Source organism: Oreochromis aureus, linkage group 22, assembly GCF_013358895.1.
Source record: "Oreochromis aureus strain Israel breed Guangdong linkage group 22, ZZ_aureus, whole genome shotgun sequence".
Taxonomy (NCBI): domain Eukaryota; kingdom Metazoa; phylum Chordata; class Actinopteri; order Cichliformes; family Cichlidae; genus Oreochromis; species Oreochromis aureus.
In genome coordinates this window covers 18,035,722-18,054,648 of record NC_052962.1, presented here as the reverse complement: position 1 = coordinate 18,054,648, position 18,927 = coordinate 18,035,722, and the positions used below count along the sequence as shown (strand labels likewise).

The 18,927-nt window shown below is 42.5% G+C and overlaps 2 protein-coding genes across 4 annotated transcripts; both read left to right on the top strand.

Moving 5' to 3' along the window:
• Window positions 1–613: 613 nt before the first annotated feature.
• LOC116312089 (methyltransferase-like protein 24) lies at window positions 614–7,739 on the top strand. 3 transcript variants are annotated; one of them, XM_039605161.1, is made up of 5 exons: window positions 614–1,296; window positions 2,142–2,240; window positions 3,831–3,967; window positions 4,256–4,412; window positions 6,627–7,739. In XM_039605161.1, the coding sequence occupies exons 1-5, from the start codon at window positions 952–954 to the stop codon at window positions 6,930–6,932; spliced, it is 1,044 nt and encodes a 347-aa protein (XP_039461095.1). In that variant the 5' UTR covers window positions 614–951; the 3' UTR covers window positions 6,933–7,739. The 3 variants fall into 3 exon arrangements, with proteins under 3 accessions (XP_039461095.1, XP_039461094.1, XP_031585305.1); XM_039605160.1 differs by having other exon boundaries at window positions 628–1,296; window positions 4,145–4,412; XM_031729445.2 differs by having other exon boundaries at window positions 644–1,284; window positions 4,145–4,412; window positions 6,627–7,738.
• Window positions 7,740–9,101: 1,362 nt separating this feature from the next.
• Window positions 9,102–18,645, top strand: wasf2 (WASP family member 2). Its single transcript, XM_031729295.2, has 9 exons — window positions 9,102–9,256; window positions 10,397–10,562; window positions 10,828–10,962; window positions 11,100–11,253; window positions 12,449–12,566; window positions 12,709–12,830; window positions 13,809–13,964; window positions 14,257–14,726; window positions 17,205–18,645. The coding sequence occupies exons 2-9, from the start codon at window positions 10,430–10,432 to the stop codon at window positions 17,363–17,365; spliced, it is 1,449 nt and encodes a 482-aa protein (XP_031585155.1). The 5' UTR covers window positions 9,102–9,256; window positions 10,397–10,429; the 3' UTR covers window positions 17,366–18,645.
• The last annotated feature ends 282 nt before the right edge of the window (window positions 18,646–18,927 follow it).

Below are 18,927 nucleotides of genomic sequence, written 5' to 3'. Positions count from 1 at the left end.
TGTGTGTGTTTAATTTAGGGAAAATCGCAGCCAATTTCATCCCACACCAGAAGCAAATCTAATAACAATAATCTGTCATTATCTGTACAATAGATCTCAAGTTAAGGAGAGGTAACACTAGAAGCCATCCATTTTTATTATTTAGCACATTTGTGGGCACTTTAAGGGTTTATTAATGAAAATGTCCTAAACTGTATCATGGAAACACATTTATATAATTGCATCATATTACTCAGATGCCATTCATTTTGTGTTTATACTCCAGCATACAAGAAAGAACCTAAAATTACTTAAAACTGGGTAAGTATGGTTTGTGATAAATAGATGCATAGAACATGAAGATTTCTGATGAAAAGTAGCCTAGGACATGAATGTGGAGCAAAATGAGCATTTAGTGTTCTAGTATAAAATTAGAAACTTTCCAAACTTCAATAAAAGTACAGACCACAGGCGGTGATTGTGCATCTTAAATATGACAGCCTGAAGTTTTATTTATTCACATTCAATATTTTTAATACCCTAATAATAAATTTATTTGACTCACACTAGTATGGTGGAAGAATATCAGTAGTTGGTCATCTTTTTGATAAATAAAGCATTTGTTTTTTACGGTAGAGATGGCCTGTTTGCCCAATATAAAAACGAAATGGTGTTTTTCTTTAACCTACATGCCTGTTAATTATAACCTAGTTAGTTATAGGTTAAATAAAGCGGGGGTCACTGTGTCAATAAGGCCACCGCTGACCGAGGAATGCGCTTCGTCATCAGCAACTTTCCCCTGGGGTTAACGAGAAGGAGGAGGTCGCGGAGGAAAGTGGAGGAGGGGAGTTCTCAGCTGGGACTTTCCTCTGCCCTCCAGGAAAACCGAAAAAAAGGGTAAAAAAAAAAAAAAGTGAAATCACAGGGCACAGCGCCGGAGATGTTCGCCGGAGCCGTCGCGGAAGTGGAGGAATGCGGACCTGTGCGCCGTGGAGGGGCCGCTGCGGTGTCTCCCTCCGCTCGGGAGTACTACTCCTCTTAATCCCACCGTTTCTCCTCGCGCTCCAGCTCCTCGTCGTCGGGTCACTTTTACCTGGAGTCGCGCGGGTGTGGATGGGGTTAGAGGAGCGGGACGGAGGGGTCGCCTTTTCCGTTATCAGCATTGAACCGAAGCGGAGCTCACCGCATCGGGGGACGCCTTCCCGGCGACCCGGTGTGGCGGAGGAGGCAGAGATGGACGACGGGCAGAGGAGGGGGGAGGGGGCACGAGCGTACGAGGACGAGAACGAGATGCACGCGCGCCAGGTTCGTAAAGAAGTACGGAAATAAAAGTTTATGCGTGGAATGTTTTATTAAACTACACCTGTAAATGTTTGGGGACGACTTACATTTTTAATTTTAACTTTCAATACATTAAATTTATGAATGAAGTTTAGAAATAATTTAAAAATGAACTAAGTGGGAGACAGATACTGGGATCACTGGGATTCAACAGGACTACCACCCTGCTGCTGCTGCTGCTGTGGCGTCCTCATCCAGTTCATTTATTATGCTGGGCCAGTTTGTGCACGACTCCCTGCATGATTACAGGCATGATGGGACAGGTGAGGGCAGGGGGCGCAGCTCAGCGCTGACCCCACATCAGAGAGAGATGACAGCTGTTCCCGTCTTTCTGTCTTTGCCCTTCAGCTGCAGAGTGCTACATCCTCCATCTGTGTTTGTGTGTAGGTGCATCTGTCCCCTCTTCACCTCTCACTCCTCTCGCCCTCTCGCTTTCACTCTGCTCTTCTCTCACTGTCTCTTTATCTGCCCAAGGCTAAACTCTGACTCATTCTAGTGAATCATCACCCCCCCCCCCCCACTCCCCACAGAGGTTGCCATGGTGACCAAAAGGTTCATTCTGAGTTAGGTGGGGTGGGGATTGATGGTGATGGTGGGGTTGTGTGTGCAAACGTGTGTTTGTATGTTACACCGCCTTAGGCAAATACCAGCAGGACGGAGGTCAGTGCCTGTGACCTGGCTCCTCTGCACTCCTACCTGGGCGCTCGCACACTTTACTGCCATTCCTATACATTATTTAACCACATTCAGAATTCTCTTGGATGTGTTGGTATTCCTTGCACTGGAATATATATAAATATACACGTCATGCATGTTCCCAGGTGGGGCCCAGAGCATTGGAAGTGCAGCTGTGGGCAGCAGGCGAGCCATCCTTCACAGCAGAGCTCAATCGAATCATCTCGTACATCACAAGGCCACAGGTAGGCTGCGCAGAGCGCCATCCAAAATACTGCAGTGAAAAATGTTTCCTTCACAAAGTTATCCGAAACTGAAAGAGCGAATGCAAAAATAATCAGAGGGTTTGAAATGTCTGAGAGTGATTTCAAAACTCCCTAACAACATTTACTTTATGTAACGCAACCTGAAGACTGGTAATTTTTTAACCGTTTATGGGACTGTAGAACAATGAGACTATAGTAAGCCTAAGTGTGCATAACACACTTCACAAGATTACAGATAAGCAATGAGAAATAACAGGATGAATACAACTTGAAGTTATAAAGGACTTGTATGTGCAGTAATACACATATTATATAGTCGAATGCACAAACTTTTGGCTTGTGACCTTTTAAAAAGTGCTTGCTATATTTCACGAGGAAAGTCACAGAAGAAAAATCAGGTTTTTATTTGCAGACGGTTTTCTTATCTTTCCTGTCTGTTTAAAAATCTGGTCTCATGACCCCCCCCCCCCCAGATTTATCTTCTGACCCCTTGGAGAGGTCCCAGCCCTTAGGATGGAAACCACTGGTCCAATAAATAACGCACTCCCCGAAGGCTGCTCTCCAGCTCAGTGGGGGCTTCAAATTTTTGTAGCCAGGAGTTAGACCTTGCCAAGCCTTAACAGAAATCAATAAAAAAAAACAACTTCATTTTTTTTGACTACTACACTTCTTTGACTGCAGTCGAGTGTGGGGGTTAACATAGCAGTAATATGATCAGTCAGGCACTGTCAATATGCTGGCAGCAGAAATCTACCAAATCTGGAGCCAGTAAGGACTTTTTGTTCCAGACAGGAAACTCCCAAACAAGAGTAAAAACTTACGCAACACCAAGTGCTGGAGAAGTGGGAAGGAAAGTTATATATGTAAGAATTAAAAAAAATTGTGTGCTGGTTTAGTTTGGTATTATTTAAAGGGGCTTGATAATGCTCCATGTTTTTATTCTCAGACTTAAATGAATTCTTATTTATTTCATACTAGACCTCAGGGAAGCATGTTAGTTCACCTTCTGTGTCTCACTTTAGAGCCAGCTTTCTTGTGATTGGCTGCCCCTCACAAACAAAATGTTTTGAATTGCAGGTGGGTGGGGCATCAGTGCTCACAGACAGAGCTCCTTGTTTGAGATGACTGTATAAGGATAGCCAGTCGGTGACATTTCAACAGAGCTGTTTGAAACCTTTAACTTTCTCTGACTGCATGACTTGAAACTTTCACCGTGCTTAATGTGAGCACAAAGTAGGAGCAGCGTATGTGACAGAAAATAAGAAAAAAGCAGAAACAGTCCCCGTTAATTATTCAATGCAACAAATTAAAGCATCTCACGTGTGGCCTTTTTAAACAGCCGCCATCAAATTATGAGTTTATCGTTAAACAATTCTGGTTTATTCAAAGATATTTCGAGCCATGACTCTGCAATGTTCTCACAAATTACACAATTCTGGCCACTTTTCTGAACAACTTCTCCTTCTTTAGCTTCCCCTCTTCTCATTTGAATGCTAATTCTGTGTCGCGCTGTTTCCAGACCTCCATCCAGCCAGTCTTATGTGACTCTTTCCTCTTGTCTGTCCCCAGATGAACTGCTCCAAGGTTTTATCTCCAGGGCGGGCTCAGCCAGCACAAAGCCCTGCAGCGCCAGCCCATTGGCTGCTGTGTGCTGAGGACTGGCTCCTTCCAGCTACACACAAAACGTGTGTCGCATATTCCTTCAGGTGTGCCACTTGTCTGAGCCTTATGTCAGTGCACGTGCTGCTATGCATTCTTATCACCGGTTCAGTTGGAATAAACAATGCAATGCATATTTAATCATGCATGCAATAATGTTCAAACGGCCTTTGCGCTCTCCTGCCTTCCTTCCTGTCTTTGTATGTCTGTCTTTGTCTCTCTAGCATGGATGGGGGAGATGCAGACTTTCTGAAGACTGTGTCGGGGCTGGGATGTGAAATACACTGTTTTGATCCCAGCAACTCTAATGCATCTGGTGGTCACCTTGGCAACAGTTTGGCTAGTAACCATGGTGATGGAGGCGTGGTCAGCCAGCACAAGATGTGGCTTGAGTGGCGAGCTCCAAAGAAGCGCGCGCACAAGAGGAGAGGAAACCCGGGTGGTGTTTCTCAGACACTGGCAGACATCATGGCAGCTCTGGGACATCACACAGTAAGACATGCACGCATGCACACACACCGAAATGTAGACAAACAGTGCCAAACAAACATACCTTAGAGTCTTTTCACCCCAACATACCCCGAAAGCTCTTTTACTCAGATGTTCCCATAGCAACAGGGCTCTGCGCCATCTCTGGCTACCATGGCAACAGTTTAAGTGAATGAATCACCCAATTGCTTCCTGCAGCCACAAGAGGGAACTGCATACCTGGAGTTTGATTATGTGCGGTGTGACAGAATTGCAAGCAGTCCAGTATGTTCATCTATAAATAATTAGTGCCACAGCATGGAGTTAAAATATACAATAGCTTCATATGCTGTCATATGCTTCATGTAAGCAATAGCACCACCATAGGTGGATAAATGATCAAATGAGTGGGTTAAATTTTTTTTGGGGGGGGGCTAAACTTTCTCACTGTTAGATGGACAAGGAAAATTCTAACACAGCTGTATGGATTCAGTGGATGATGCAGAGGAGATTGATACAGACCGTGCACATTTGTTGCATTTGTTAACACATTTGACTTTCTGTTATTCAGATTTCATCCAAAAATAACCAAACCTGGTGCACAAGATGTTTGGACAACTCAGAACACTGTTCATGTGCTTAATTAGAGATTTCATGTATTGTTTCCCCCTGATTGGACAAGCAAATCAATTTTGGCTGCTTCAGTGTCTGATTGCCTCCAGTTTGATCCAAATTTGGTTCAAGTATGTAGAGCCCATGACGTAGACTACACAAGTGGCTGCCATTGCCAGCTTTTAAACCTGTGTGGCTCAGTTGTTCCAACATTTATGACCGACAGTGCTGTTAATTAAATCTACTGTGATTAACCAGATTTTTTGTGAAAGCTGAGTTCAATTTTACTCGCCACACTCAGTTCTGATTACTGTCAGACCTGTTGAATCAAGAAATCACTTAAATACAACCTGTCTAACAAAGTGAAGCGAACACGTCATGTTCACTTCACAATCTAAGGAAACAACTGTGAAACAAAGTCACTGACGCATATCAGTCTGGAAAAGGTTACAAAGCCGTTTCTAAGGTTTTGGGTCTCCAGTGAACCAGGATGGAGAAAACTTGGAACAATGGTGAACCTTTCCAGGATCGGCCGGTCTACCAAAATTACCCCAAGAGCGCATCAACGACTCATCCAGGAGGTCACAAAAGAACCAAGAACAGCATCTTAAGAACAACAAACCCCTCCAATGTGACTGAATTAAAACTGTTCTTCAAAGAAGAGTGGGCTAAAATTCCTTTACAGTGATGGAAAAGACTCATTGTCAGTTACTGCAAACATGTCATTGCAGTTCTTGAAGGAAGGGGGAAAACACTGTGTGAAAGCACTGTAAGTTGGGGCATATGAAACATTAATTGACTGTAAGGTCACAAACAAGATCGCCAAGCGCCATGTAATTGTGGCACTAGAGGTTATAACAGTACAAAAAAAAGAGTACTAATTACTGCTGCATGCTAAAGGGGGAGGGCAACAGACTCAACATTTTAAGTATTGTTCTATTTTGTGACTTTTTAGCTTGTAAGGATGTTTTTTCAACAGTTGCCAGTGAGCTGCAATCGATTTCTCCGAGAACTGCAGCTAATAATCCTAATAATTTGATCTTCAATATTTGATTATATATAATTATATGTATGATTAATAAGCAACAGGTCCACTATGGAACGCAGTAAAATGGTAAAAGAACTGATACTTTGAGCATTCAGAACACTTTCTCATTACATGCCTAGTCACCCATTCACATATACGTTCACACTCCAACGGATGCATTGGGCGAAACTCCAGGTTCAGTTTGACATGCAGACTAGGGGATGCAGGGATTGGCAGACGACCTGTTCTATCTCCTGAGCCACAGCCACCCTCATAGCATGAATATATCCTAATAAACTACCATTAAACATATAAACAGTATTGGGAATTGTTCTTAGTAAAGCTGAGCTGATCTCAGTACCATCCCAATTCACATCAGCTGATATGCAAATCTAATATATGTTTTTTTTTACAGTGCTTTAGCATGCTGACTGGAAATTCTGTTCCTGACTTAATCAGTGTCTTTTCTGTTGTTGCTAAAAGCCTGCTTTGTTCTGTATCTGGTGTTTTGCTAACTTAGGCTTCCTATGTATGTGCTTGGGAGGGTGGGGAGGTGCTAGACCAGAGCCATACTTTCCTCTGTTCTTTCTTCTCCTTAGGTTCACTTCCTGTATGCTGACCTGCTAAGCGGCGAGTGGCGCGTTTTTCAGAATTGGATCGAGGCAGGAACTCTACAGAATGTCCACCATCTTGTTGCCAAGGTGCACCTGCAGTGGGCAGGGTTTGAGGTGGCTGGTAGGGATGAGGAAGTGCTCCGCTATTGGTTCAGTGTCCTTCAAGGTCTTCAAGCTTGTGGACTCAAGCTGGTTCACAGCTCTGCAGGAGAGGGTCACAGTGTCCTAAAACAGACAGTAGCAAATGCTCACAGTTCCTACACACTCAGCTGGGTAAACACACGACACTGAGACTCACACACTGATGGATGAAGCTGCGCACACATTATCCAAAGAGGGGGAAGCAGCTAGTGAAGTTTCCTGTTTTTCCTGGGATTTCAGGCATACACAGTTCTTCACATGACAACTCCCTCTAGTGGACATGAAGAAATCTGCAGTTAAAGGGTAAAGCCAACTCTGAAAGAGAAACTGTATTTATATTTAAAACAGCATTTTATTGTATCCAAATATTGAGCAGAAGAAGGGCTTGCTGTTTTAACCAAGTTACAGGCCAAATAATAACAACTATTTTCAACTCATTCAGATTTTGCTGTGTCACAAAGGATGTATGTATGTTCCAACTATTTCTGAACGCAAAACAGCTGTCTGACAGGCTATTCTTTATTTAACAGTTGTACCATAACGCTGTGGGTTTTTTTTTTTTTACCAATGAATCCCAGAATGCAACCCTTTGACCTGAGTCTGATCCAACAGGTTAACTTCTTTGAGTACATCACTGTAAGCTTTAATTACTTATATGTGCAATAAAATTTTACATCAAAGAAGAGCTTAGATTTTATAGTAAAATGAGTGTGTATACTGTGAAAATGTGTTAGAGGAAAGCAATCAAGTTGGAGTTTAAAACCTAAATTCCCACCACATTAAATTCCAAATAAGGGTTACTCTGTTAGTGACTGGTTGTAATGCAATGGGTCAGGTGTGTCAGAGCACCTATAATTTGTGTCCTGTGGAAGATAAACACCTTGAGGCAACTATTGTTTCAATGTTGCACTATATAAATAAAACTGAATTGAATAAAAAAATAATTATCTCTTGTTTTTTTCTATATTTATCCATATTTTCCTATATTTATTATAGCTTTATCCATTCGAAAAACTGTTATGTGCTTGATATGATTTTTCCTGTTAAGACATCCAATTGTGTCCACATTTCAACCGTTTAGCTGTTGATTTGAGGTGAAGTTGAAGAATTTGAAACAGCCCGAAGCATGACGCTGCCACCATCATCCTTAACCGCTGGGACAGTGTTGTTTGGTTTGAGAGCCTCAACTTTACTCTTTACAACTTTACAGAATAGCTTAAGCTTTATCTTGTCCATTGACCATCTCAACCATCAAATCTTCCATGTGGGCAGTTGCAAATTTAAGTTGAGCTTGAAGATGTTGATTTTGGAGCAGGGGCTTCCTTCTTGGTAAGCACCTTCTCAGTCCATGGTGATGCTTCACTGTGGACAGTGACACTGGTGTTTCTGCAGTTTCCAGTTCGCAGTAGGCTTGAGCCTCGGTGGTTCTTGGATTATTCCTGAACATCCTAACCAGTTTCCTGTCACTGAGGGTGACAGTTTGGGGCTTCTTCTAGGCCTTGGCAAAGTGGTGACACATCTCAATAACTTGTACTCACATATAGTTGTTTGTACTGATGATCTTGGAATCTGTGGTTGTTTACAAATGACAAGGTTTAATGTCTTTATGAGTGTATTCTAAAGGTTGTGTTTAATAATTTGAGAGAAGCACACACAACCTACGTACTGTATTTACATGGACTTGATAGTGGGAAACAGCACAAAAAAGTAAAAAGAAAAAAGAAGTCTACAAGCGTTCAACAATTAAATTACTTTGATAGTCTATTTCTTCCAACCACATTGTATGGACACTTGATCTATGAAGGAAAACAAAAGCAGCTGGGTGTAACAGTGTTAACTTTATATGCCAAAACAAATGTGGGCACAAGATAAAGCCCATTGCAACATGAAAATAACCACACCGTCTCAAATGTATTCACCACATATTCACAGGGTTGACGCCAACTTCTATGTGATTGAGTCTTCACTGGATGCACGCTAACTTGAAGCTCTGCAGTTTGCTCGGGCTGAGCTGAGGTTAAGCAGGCACTTAACACTCACCGAGGCTTACTGGACAACCTGCTTGTCGGTAGGAGCTTTTCTCCACAGCACATTTTATCCAGTCATTCCTAATGCCAGTCATTCCTCGGACGCGTTCCAACTCGCTTGAGCGCACGTTGGAATGTGGCGCTGCCTCCACCCTCTCTTACGTAAATTGCGGACAGATGTTTGCCGCTAGTTTGGGTGGAGTTGCGCTTTTTACGTTGCAATTTCCACATCCTGTTCTCGGTTATAGCAGGCGACAGGCCCAACAGCCAATCAGCTTCGAAGAACCCCGCCGCTCGACCAATCAGAAGTTTGCAACCTCGGGACTTGGGCGATCTGTTTAGCTCGGTCTCGCATAGAGTACCGAACAACATTTCTTAAGAAAAATCTTGAGACAATAACAACTGTAGGGCTGTATAAAGAGACGCCTACGATTACCAGGTTTGACGGTAAGTGAAATGTCTTTGTTGAGTGTTGTTTTGTTTAAGCGAGTGGCGTAAATGTACGTTTGTTTGGCTTTTCCTTCGATATAAGAGGCGCCTAGAAGTTACTTCCTGCTCTGACAAGGCCGACATCCCAAATTACATTTAATCCATTTAAGTGAAGTTGGGGGCGCAAAAAAAGTGTAACCCGTCTTTTTTTTACCACGTATTTACTCACGTCAGAGAAAGTTAGGAGCTCGGTGTAAAGTTGGGGAAAAAAGTGCAGTAAAGCTGGCTAATAGCACTTTGTCAAAGGCAGAGTGGGCGACCTGTCAGTGACGAACAAGCCTCTAAGCCTGAAATGGACGCATTCCTTCATTCACGATTAATCACTAAATCCTCCAGGTAGCTTGGTAATATACACATCCCGAGGTACGAAGGTAGCGACCCTCCATTTTTTCCCGCTTTCTTTTTCTTTCTTTTTCTACACACAGTAACATTTATGCCATGATTCACCACCAACAGGAAAAAACTTGTAATTAGGCAGCTGCAATGGGCAACAGCAGTCACAACAGGCTGTACTTAGAGACTAAACCAAAATCAAGGCCGCACTGTGTTGAAAGCAGGGAGAGTCTGCAGTCACTGCAAATCTCTGACCCCTTCATCGGAACTGTCGTTTGCTTATCTTATTCAGTCTGGACACTGTGGACCTACTGCACTGCGTGAGCTCACACCGCTGCCCTGACTGTAATCTGTTTAAAATAACGTGATGTGTTTCCACTGCTGTAAGCAGTGGGGAAGTCACAAATCCACCTAGTTCTGCTCTTTGCTATTTTGGACATATTAGATTTGTCCACTCTAAACCGGGTGGGTGGTGCATGTTCGATGGGTGGAGCGAAGGCATAGTTTTGCTTCTGCTTTAGCTCTGTCTGGGTCAGTGTATTTTTGTAGGCGTCTGTCTCATGTGACTTATTTAGGAATGGAAGGAACATGTTTTTTGTTTTTTACCTCAATTTGATTAGTCTGTGAATTGTTAGGACCAGTTCACAGTCGTGTCATAATGAAAATAGGTGCTCATTGGGTGCGAAAGTATAGTAAAATTTAATATTAATTTGATTACATTTATATGTTTTTCACTCCCCTGACCTACCTCTCCTTTTCCATCAGGGTTGGGCTGCCCTACCCCCAGCACACCCCACCATGCCTCTGGTGACGAGGAATATAGAGCCGCGGCATATTTGTCGCCATCCCATTCCTTCTAACATCCGCAGTGAGCTGGAATGTGTCACCAACATAAGCCTGGCCAACATCATCCGCCAGCTCGGCAGCCTCAGTAAGCTTCTGTTATGCTCGGGTGTCAGTGTGTGTATGAATGGTTAATGAGCAGTGATGAATATGTATTACATGGATGTTTATTGTTTTTAAACAAAGGTTAATGCATTTTTATGTAGATATGAATTTTCATTGGCTATGTATGCGTGAGATAAATCCTTTAATTGGTGCAAGTGAGAAACTTGTGTGTGTTTGTGTGTGTGTGTGTGTGTGTGTGTGTGTGTGTGTGTGTGTGTGTGTGTGTGCGTGCGTGTGCACACGTGCAGGCAAATATGCAGAGGACGTGTTCGGGGAGCTGTTTGTTCAGGCTGGAGAATTTGCCGGCAGGGTGAGCTCGCTTGGAGAAAGAGTGGATCGCCTGCAGGTTAAAGTCACCCAGTTGGACCCCAAAGAAGAGGAGGGTATGTACTTGCACATTTTACTGTTAACGTTACTGCTTATGCTGGTATCAGTGTAGAGTATTGGTTTGAAACCTCCTTTGCAGAGAATCTAATGAACACAATACATGTTTAAAACATTGCCGGTCTGTTTCTCTCAGTTACTTTGCAGGGAATCACTGCAAAGAAGGCTTTCAAAAGCAGTTTGACCCAGGACCAGCAGCTCTTCACCAGGCCGTCTCTGCCAATGCCTGTACAAGACACTTACACGACCTGCGATCCTCCTCCACCGCTCAACCAGCTCAGCGTATACCGGTAAGATGCTGCACAGACCAAGCTCATATTTATCCACTGCAGCAGCTCCAGCAGTTAATAACAAGAACACGTGCAAGCGCATGTGCCCATATGGAAACACACATGCATGGGAGATTCTTGTAATGACTGTGCATTATTTAAGCTTACCCCTGTTACATGTGCTTCTTATCAAGGAGTGGGTCTCGGAGGTGTCTAGGCAGTATTAGGTTTGATTTAAGGAGGCTCAGTCCAACACGACTGGCAGTTTTACACTAGAAAACGCATAGTACACCTTTGCAAAATCCTGGAGAATTATGGTGTCGACGCCATCGTCTTCCCTGTTGTTTTGTTTTTAGTGTGTAACCTGTTTAAGTCCAGGCAGTTTGGGCGTTTTAATACTTACAGCTGTTTGACAAGCCACACTTGTTGGTTTTGCTGTTAAATAACCCACCAATCAATTGATTGTGGGAAGATACTCTGTGGGAAATAGCCCCAGAGGGCAGTATGGTGGTGTCGTGGTTAGCACCATTGCCTGGGTTCTCTCCAGCTGCTCCAGCTTCCTCCCACAGTCCAAAGACATGCATTTTATGTGAATTGTTGATTATGAATCAACTGTGGGTGTGAATGTGACTGTGAATCGTTGTCTCTCTGTGGGAGCCCTGATTGGCAACCTGTCCAGGGTGTACACTGCCTTTTGCTGTGTAGTAGTTGGGATAGGCTCCAGCCTAGATAAGTGGAAGAAAAAGGGACGGATGGATGCATGTAAAGCGTCTTTAGCCACAAGCTAAGATATCTGTGAGTGTAGATCATTTACAAGGCAAGATGTGTCATCTGAAGTGTGAATAATCAGAAGGCAGATGAGAGTGAGAGGATGATCTCTGCGTAATTACCCCAGCAATGTTAAATGTGATGTGTAGAGCGGTGCCTGGTTTGAATGTAAATGTGGTAATAATTTGACTTGGATCATTCTTTGGGGACAATGATTTATCCGCGCAGTGTGATGTGGATGTGACTAAAGACATTAGTGTATTTTTAGTGAAGTTTTCTTTTAAAAGGGGAAGTTTACTGGCATCTTAAGACTATCACACATGGCAGATAACCATCTTTTAACTAACACTGTATTTTTTTTTTTTTTTTTGTTCATACTTGTAAGATAGCACATTGTGCAAATTATAACTAGAAATAATTATTAATGTCTGTAAATTGTTGTCTACAGAGACGATGGGAAGGAGGCCCTAAAGTTTTACACCGACCCCTCCTACTTCTTTGACCTGTGGAAGGAGAAGATGCTGCAGGACACCAAGGACATCATGAAGGAGAAACGCAAGCACAGAGTGAGACTCATAAACACCCTCATATGCACAAAGACATGAGTCATTACATAAGTAAAAGCAATCTACAATTAGTCACATCACATGAAATTGTTCGAATCCAGTGCTAATCTTGCACTTTTTAAACCGTCTCCTTAATGAGCAGAAGGAGAAGAAAGACCATCTGAACCAGCGGACCCTCAATCCTCGAAAGATCAAGACCAGAAAGGACGAATGGGAACGGCGTAAGATGGGAGAGGAGTTTGTTGTACCAAAGTCTGACTTGATGTAAGTTTTCTGAGATGCCTCCTTTTTGTTTATCGGTCATTAACAGTGACCGGGAATCAAAAGAACAAAAACCATCAAAGTCTAATTATAGTAAAATAATATCTTCACAATAGTCCATCACAAAACGTCAATCATTTTCATCCAGCGTCATCCACAAGGCTGCTGACATACCCAGTAGGCTTTAATGTGGATTTCAAGCATATCTTATAAATAATTTAATTAATAAAATAAAAAGTTTTTTTCTCTTTACAAAGTAAAAAAACCGATCAGACATTATTTTGCTCATTCTTTCCCCCCTTATCACCGGATCTGTACACAGTGGTTTGGGTGGTATGTCCTGTCAGAAAATGTTCTCGGAGGGTTGGGTGTAGAGCTGGCCGTCATTGGAAAATTGCAGTAAACAAATGTGTGAGTCACACTGGGCCCTGTTCTTGATGGTACTAATATTGTTGCATACTTTTATATGTGTGTGTGTGTGTGTGTGTGTGTGTGTGTGTTTGCATATGTATATATGTTTGTTTTTTATTTTAATATATGTCATAATTAATAGAATGAATACAACAAATATATGTGCACAAATTAGTTAATAGTACTCATTATAACTCAATAACATCAAAGAGTCCTAAATTCCTCGTTTTGGATCATATTCTTTTTACCAAAATGGGAAGTTTTGCTGATTCAGCTCCTGCAGTGTTTCATCGGCCTCACAGCAGGCCTGATAAGGAGAAAAAACAGTCCGATTTCCTGACAAGCTGTATAGATGAAGAACAAGCTATTCTCTCTCAACACTTTGTGTAATGATCTGTTTCTGCTGCTTTAAAATGCGTTTGGCACGTCTCTGAAATTGTTATAAATGTGCATAAACAGATGCTGCCTGAGCACCAAATGCTAATCACGTCCGTGTTTCTTATTATTTGTTATTTGTACTTGTGGTCTGGTTTATTTTTGGGCTCACAGCGATGTCTCATTTCTTATAAGGAATTCTTCTGAGGGCCTGAATGGCAGTATTGGATCTGGGGAGGGCTTCAACTCTGAAAGCCTTGAGCTTAGCACAAACTCCTATGCTTATGATCCTAGCTCGCCTCCTCCTCCTCCCGGTCCCGATGAATTGCCTCCTCCGCCTCCGGACATGGCGTAAGTACTGTAACATCATACATACCAGCCCACACATGCTCATAGCACACCACCACCCCTGCAAACATGTAGTGAAAGTACAGCCACACGTACAGCTGCACTGAAATCCTATATGCGCCTTCTGAGCTGAAGCTAAATGGATTATAGTCTTTGACTTTGTGATTCTTTAATGAATAGGAGCTGCTCTGGAAGCAGCTGCACACAAATTGCAGGTTAATGGAGGGAAGTGAAGGCTCCATTATGCCGTTTATATTATCCTTTATACCTCCAACTTCCTCTCCATCACTTACAGGTATGGTAACGATGGAGCACCCACCCAGAAGCGTGTCAGCATGCTGAGTCCAAGCCACCCTCCTCCAGCTCCCCCCACTGCTTCTTCCCCAAACAACTCCCGCCCAAGTCTCTCTCCTCCCCCTGCACCTCCTCCCCCTCCTCCACCTTCTGGTTTTGGGATTCCCCCACCTCCCTCTGGCTTTGACACCCCACCTTCTCCCCCTCCGCTCTTCTCCTCTTCCGCTCCTCCTGCTCCCCCTCCTCCCCCATCTATGTCCGCCATCACTCCTCCACCACCTATGCCTGCAGGCGGGGGTCCACCACCACCACCTCCTCCACCGCCTCCCCCCGGTCCTCCTCCACCACCTTTCGAAAATTCTGCTCCTCGTCCGCCACCTTCTGGCGGGGTAACAGCCTGTTCTGCTCCCAAACCTCAGCCAGAGCCCGTCAGTGACGCTCGCAGCGACCTGCTGCAGGCCATCCGACAAGGTAATGCACCGCAGGAACACCTCGGGCCTCATGGGCTGGACCAAAGTCTCAAACATGGGAAACGAATAAAACATGCAACACATAACAAACATACATATATAACGAACCATGAAGAGTTTTATTCTGTAATAAAGTTACACATTTATACAGCAGAACAACAACAAAAAAAGCTTAATAAAGTCAAACCTACGTTTTCTTCATAGGATAAGAGAGGGATAAGATAGAATGTTATTATACCAGAGTTGAATTGGAAGGCATGGCACTCCGAGGCAAATCGTTAAATAATTTTGTTTTGAATTTTATGCTCTTTTAGAGGTACAGTCAGTCATTTTTTTGAGTTTACTTTGCTGGTATTCAAGTAGTTATGTTTTATGTATGTGGCTAGAGACCAGCTGGATGCATTCTACATTAAAAGCAGAGGATTCGAGAACTCGTAGGCGTTCTTGTGTCGCAAACTTTAATTTGTGTCAGAATCAAGATATAAAAGATCAGACTTTTATCACGGGAGAACGGGGCTCCTTCACCAAAGAAATGAAAACCTGAAGAGAAGAGACAACAGCAGTGGCATCCTAATAAAGCATCATCTGTTACTCCTCACATCAAGCCTCATCTCCTAAATTGAAGTCAGGGCTGTAAATCAGAAAAAAGTGCAAAAACATGCTTATTTATTCCTGGTATTTTCAAAATGACTTCTCGGCAGCAGATTAGACATGCAGCCCTCTCATCTTCAAACAGCTGACATGGTTAAAGAGTCTTAAAAAGCACGCTTTCCCTCTGAACAAAACACTCCAGAGTTGTTGTTTTGTTTTTTTTTTTGTCCTACAGCAGCCACCGTAGCTTAATTTATGCACTTGAATTGGGAAATGTGAGAAAATAGATATCAGTTGACTGCAATCCACTGACATCTAGCAGTGAGTTATGCACACCCTTTTCTTTTAATGCCACTATTGTTCTAAAACGTGATTATCAGTGCAAGTTTCTCAGATAAAGATTTAAGCACTAACACAGTACTTAAACTACCAAAGAATAAAGAAGATATCTGCTCTGCGTTTGTGCATACTAACATGTCACCATTTACTTTGTCTGTGCATTCCCTTACTTGCCAAACATTTACAAAGCAGATTAGAGAAAAAAAAAAATTGAATCCTGCAATGTTTACTACTTAATTTGGTCCCTGCTGCCTGCCGCTGTTTTTTGGCACATTTTTACTCCCAGCTGTCAGTGAGTGAAACAGTGTGATACGTTTGAGCAGGAGTATAAACAAAGTGGCATGCATTTAAAAAAAAAAACGTGGACCTACAAACAGTGAACTCATTGTCATGTTCAAGAAGCCAATTTGAGATGATTTGAGCTTTGCGACATGATGTGTTACACTCTGGTCATGAAGGGATGGACATGGTCAGCAACAGTACTCGGCTAGACTGTGCTGTATAATGATCGGCTGGTACTTACGGGACCCAAAGTCTGCCAAAAAAATATCCTCCATACATTACATCGGCGTCCATTCTGACCCTACAATCTGAAATCAAAACTCAGACCAGGAAACATTTCTTCAGTGTTCTTGTCCAATTTTAAGCCCTATAGATGGTTGTTTGGGGAAATCCCAGTAGATCAGTAGTTTCTGAAGTACTCTGGCAACAACAACTGAGCCACGTAAATGTTTTTTGGTTACGGTCATGTGAGTGGCTAATGAGCCATTTGCATTAATGAGCAGGTGAACAAAGTGGCTAGGAAGTATTTTGATAGTTTTAACAATTAAATTAAATCAAGGCTGCTGACAAGAAAAGTCCTTCAAAACCCTGAATGTTTTTTTTGGTTTGTGTTTTTATTTTCTCCACTTGGCAGTGAGTATTTTCTCCACAACATGTTGTGGCTTACATAAATAAGTGTGATGTCCTTGACTCCTCCAGCTCTGCAGTCAAACCGATACTCCCTCTTCACAGCTGTATGGTTCTCATCATCCTGTGATACATACAAAATGATATGCTAATCGTGTGTTATTGTTGAGCTTTATGAGCTGTTTATCTTAAACTTAGTTGATTTGTTGTAGACTTTAACGCTGCAGTCAACTCCCACTCGCCTCAAACCATTATCTGGAAAGCAGTATGTCTCTGTATCAGCACAGCAGGGAAGAGGGCAGAGGAGGAAATGAATTATGCCACTGAGCTGTAATTTATTAAGTCAAGGACCTTAGGTAACAGGTTGTTCAGCTGTTAAAAAGACAGTGTGTGGTGGTCCCGAATGATATTAAATACTTAAAAACTGCATTTTAAGTATTGAGTATGTGGACACTTTCCTTTAAGTGCCATACATGATTTGTGACTACTATCTGCCAGCTCCCTGATTACCACTACCTGCAACATAATAGTCAGTGATGACAACGTTTTTATATGAATGACCTAAATAATGACCGAGTTAAGCTGGATAAAGATTACTCAGATGTTGAACACGCCTTTAAACCGTTTAACACGCTTTCAGGTTTCAACCTGCGGAAGGTGGAGGAACAGCGGGAGCAGGAGAAGAGGGATCACTTTGGCAACGATGTGGCCGCCATCCTGTCGCGCCGTATCGCCGTGGAGTGCAGCGACAGCGAGGACGACTCCTCCGAGTTCGGAGAGGACGACGACTGGTCCGATTGATCGCCATCCCTTTTCCTCTCACTACCGTGTGCGTGTTTGTGTCTGTCTGTGTGTATGGCTGTTTGTTTGTTTGTTTGTTTGTTTTCTTCCTCAGTCTTAGAAAACACCTGTGCATTCCCATTCAGATTCCAGCCTTCAAGTACAAACAGCACAGAAGTCTGTGTATTTTTTGTGTGAAAGCTAGTCACTTTGAGAGGACGTGTGCATGTTGTATTTGCTTGTGGCCAATTTCAAATCACATTCCTCCATCCAGTCACTTATATTCAAAATAATTTATGTCAGAATTATAAATGGAGCGAGCGTGTCTGGTTTTATCCTAGTTTGCCATTAATTCTCATTGGATGACACACGGCTGTTATTGATGCAAGAGCGCTATGTGATGTGACGCACGTCTCTCCTGAGCGCGTGCCTAAATGCATCACCTCCGCCTCTCTCTGTGTGTCTGTTACAGTCAGGTATCCTTTGCTGAGGGCTTAAAGCCTGGTTTTTAGTTGCTGTGGTGCATTATGGCAACAGATAATAGAGAGCAAAGTCGAACACAAACACCACACACACATGCATGCAACAGCTTCAGTTCACAGTAGTTATATGTATCAATGGAAAGACAAGCTTTTTCATAGATTATGTGATACGGATGTAAAGTTTGAATTAATAATCCATAGATATAATCACTTTAAATCCCTACAAAGCACAGGTTTTATTACATTTTGTATTTTGTCTTCTCACTTTTTCTTTGTTTTTTACGTGGTTTCATGAGAACCGTTGTCTTGTGGTTGTAGCTCATAAACAAACTCAGTAATTAATTATTCAGTGAGATAGGGAGAGAGGTATTGGCTGATGTCAGACACCAGGAGTGTTGGATAAGTTTGCCAACTTAACATATGCAGAAATTTAACATTAATAACTTGATTTTTATTTTTAATGTTATTTTTTGGCTAATGTATTTTACTTTTCTTATGTTTTTCTTCCTGCAATTGTATTCTGAGATTTTCTGGGGATCAACTAGAATCTGTTGCTTTAATCAAAGTGCCTTTTTATACTGAATTTCAGTGTCTGTGCCTTAATTTGGTTAGCAATGCTGGTTCCTGTCAGCTTCCTCCAAAACTATGATGATGAGTCAAATAAACTGACTGTTTAGTGTGGACCTTTTTTAAGTGCCTTTTTTAAAGTCTGTCTGTGTTAATGCACTATGACACGGCACGCTTGGCCAAAGATCTGCTTCTCCTGCCTTAAATTTCCAAATGATTATTGTTCTTTCAATAAAGATGGAGTGAATTTCACTGACTGGTGTGTGTGCTATGATGTCTTAAGTAAGAGGTTAAACCTTGAAGAAGGAAAAAAAAAGCTCTGCTCAGGCTTTCCATGACTCATCCTCTTTATGTCTTTGCTGGACACCTTTCACGGCGCTCTGTGCCGCGTGTGTAGAGAGTGTGAAAACGAACTGACTGCAGAAATTTTCAGAAAACTGGTAGGAGGAGAGAGAAACCTCTTGCATAATCGCCGCATTCTCATGCCACGGCTGCTTTAAGGATGCAGTGGGTGCTCCAGGACGGTAACAACAT

Coding starts and splice junctions, on each gene's coding strand:
- LOC116312089 (XM_039605160.1), top strand. CDS start 952: ATGCGGACCTGTGCGCCGTGGAGGGGCCGCTGCGGTGTCTCCCTCCGC. Junction 1,297..2,141: donor CGCGCCAGGTTCGTAAAGAA/GTACGGAAATAA, acceptor GCATGTTCCCAG/GTGGGGCCCAGAGCATTGGA. Junction 2,241..3,830: donor CGTACATCACAAGGCCACAG/GTAGGCTGCGCA, acceptor GTCTGTCCCCAG/ATGAACTGCTCCAAGGTTTT.
- wasf2 (XM_031729295.2), top strand. CDS start 10,430: ATGCCTCTGGTGACGAGGAATATAGAGCCGCGGCATATTTGTCGCCAT. Junction 10,563..10,827: donor CCGCCAGCTCGGCAGCCTCA/GTAAGCTTCTGT, acceptor GCACACGTGCAG/GCAAATATGCAGAGGACGTG. Junction 14,727..17,204: donor GCTGCAGGCCATCCGACAAG/GTAATGCACCGC, acceptor ACACGCTTTCAG/GTTTCAACCTGCGGAAGGTG.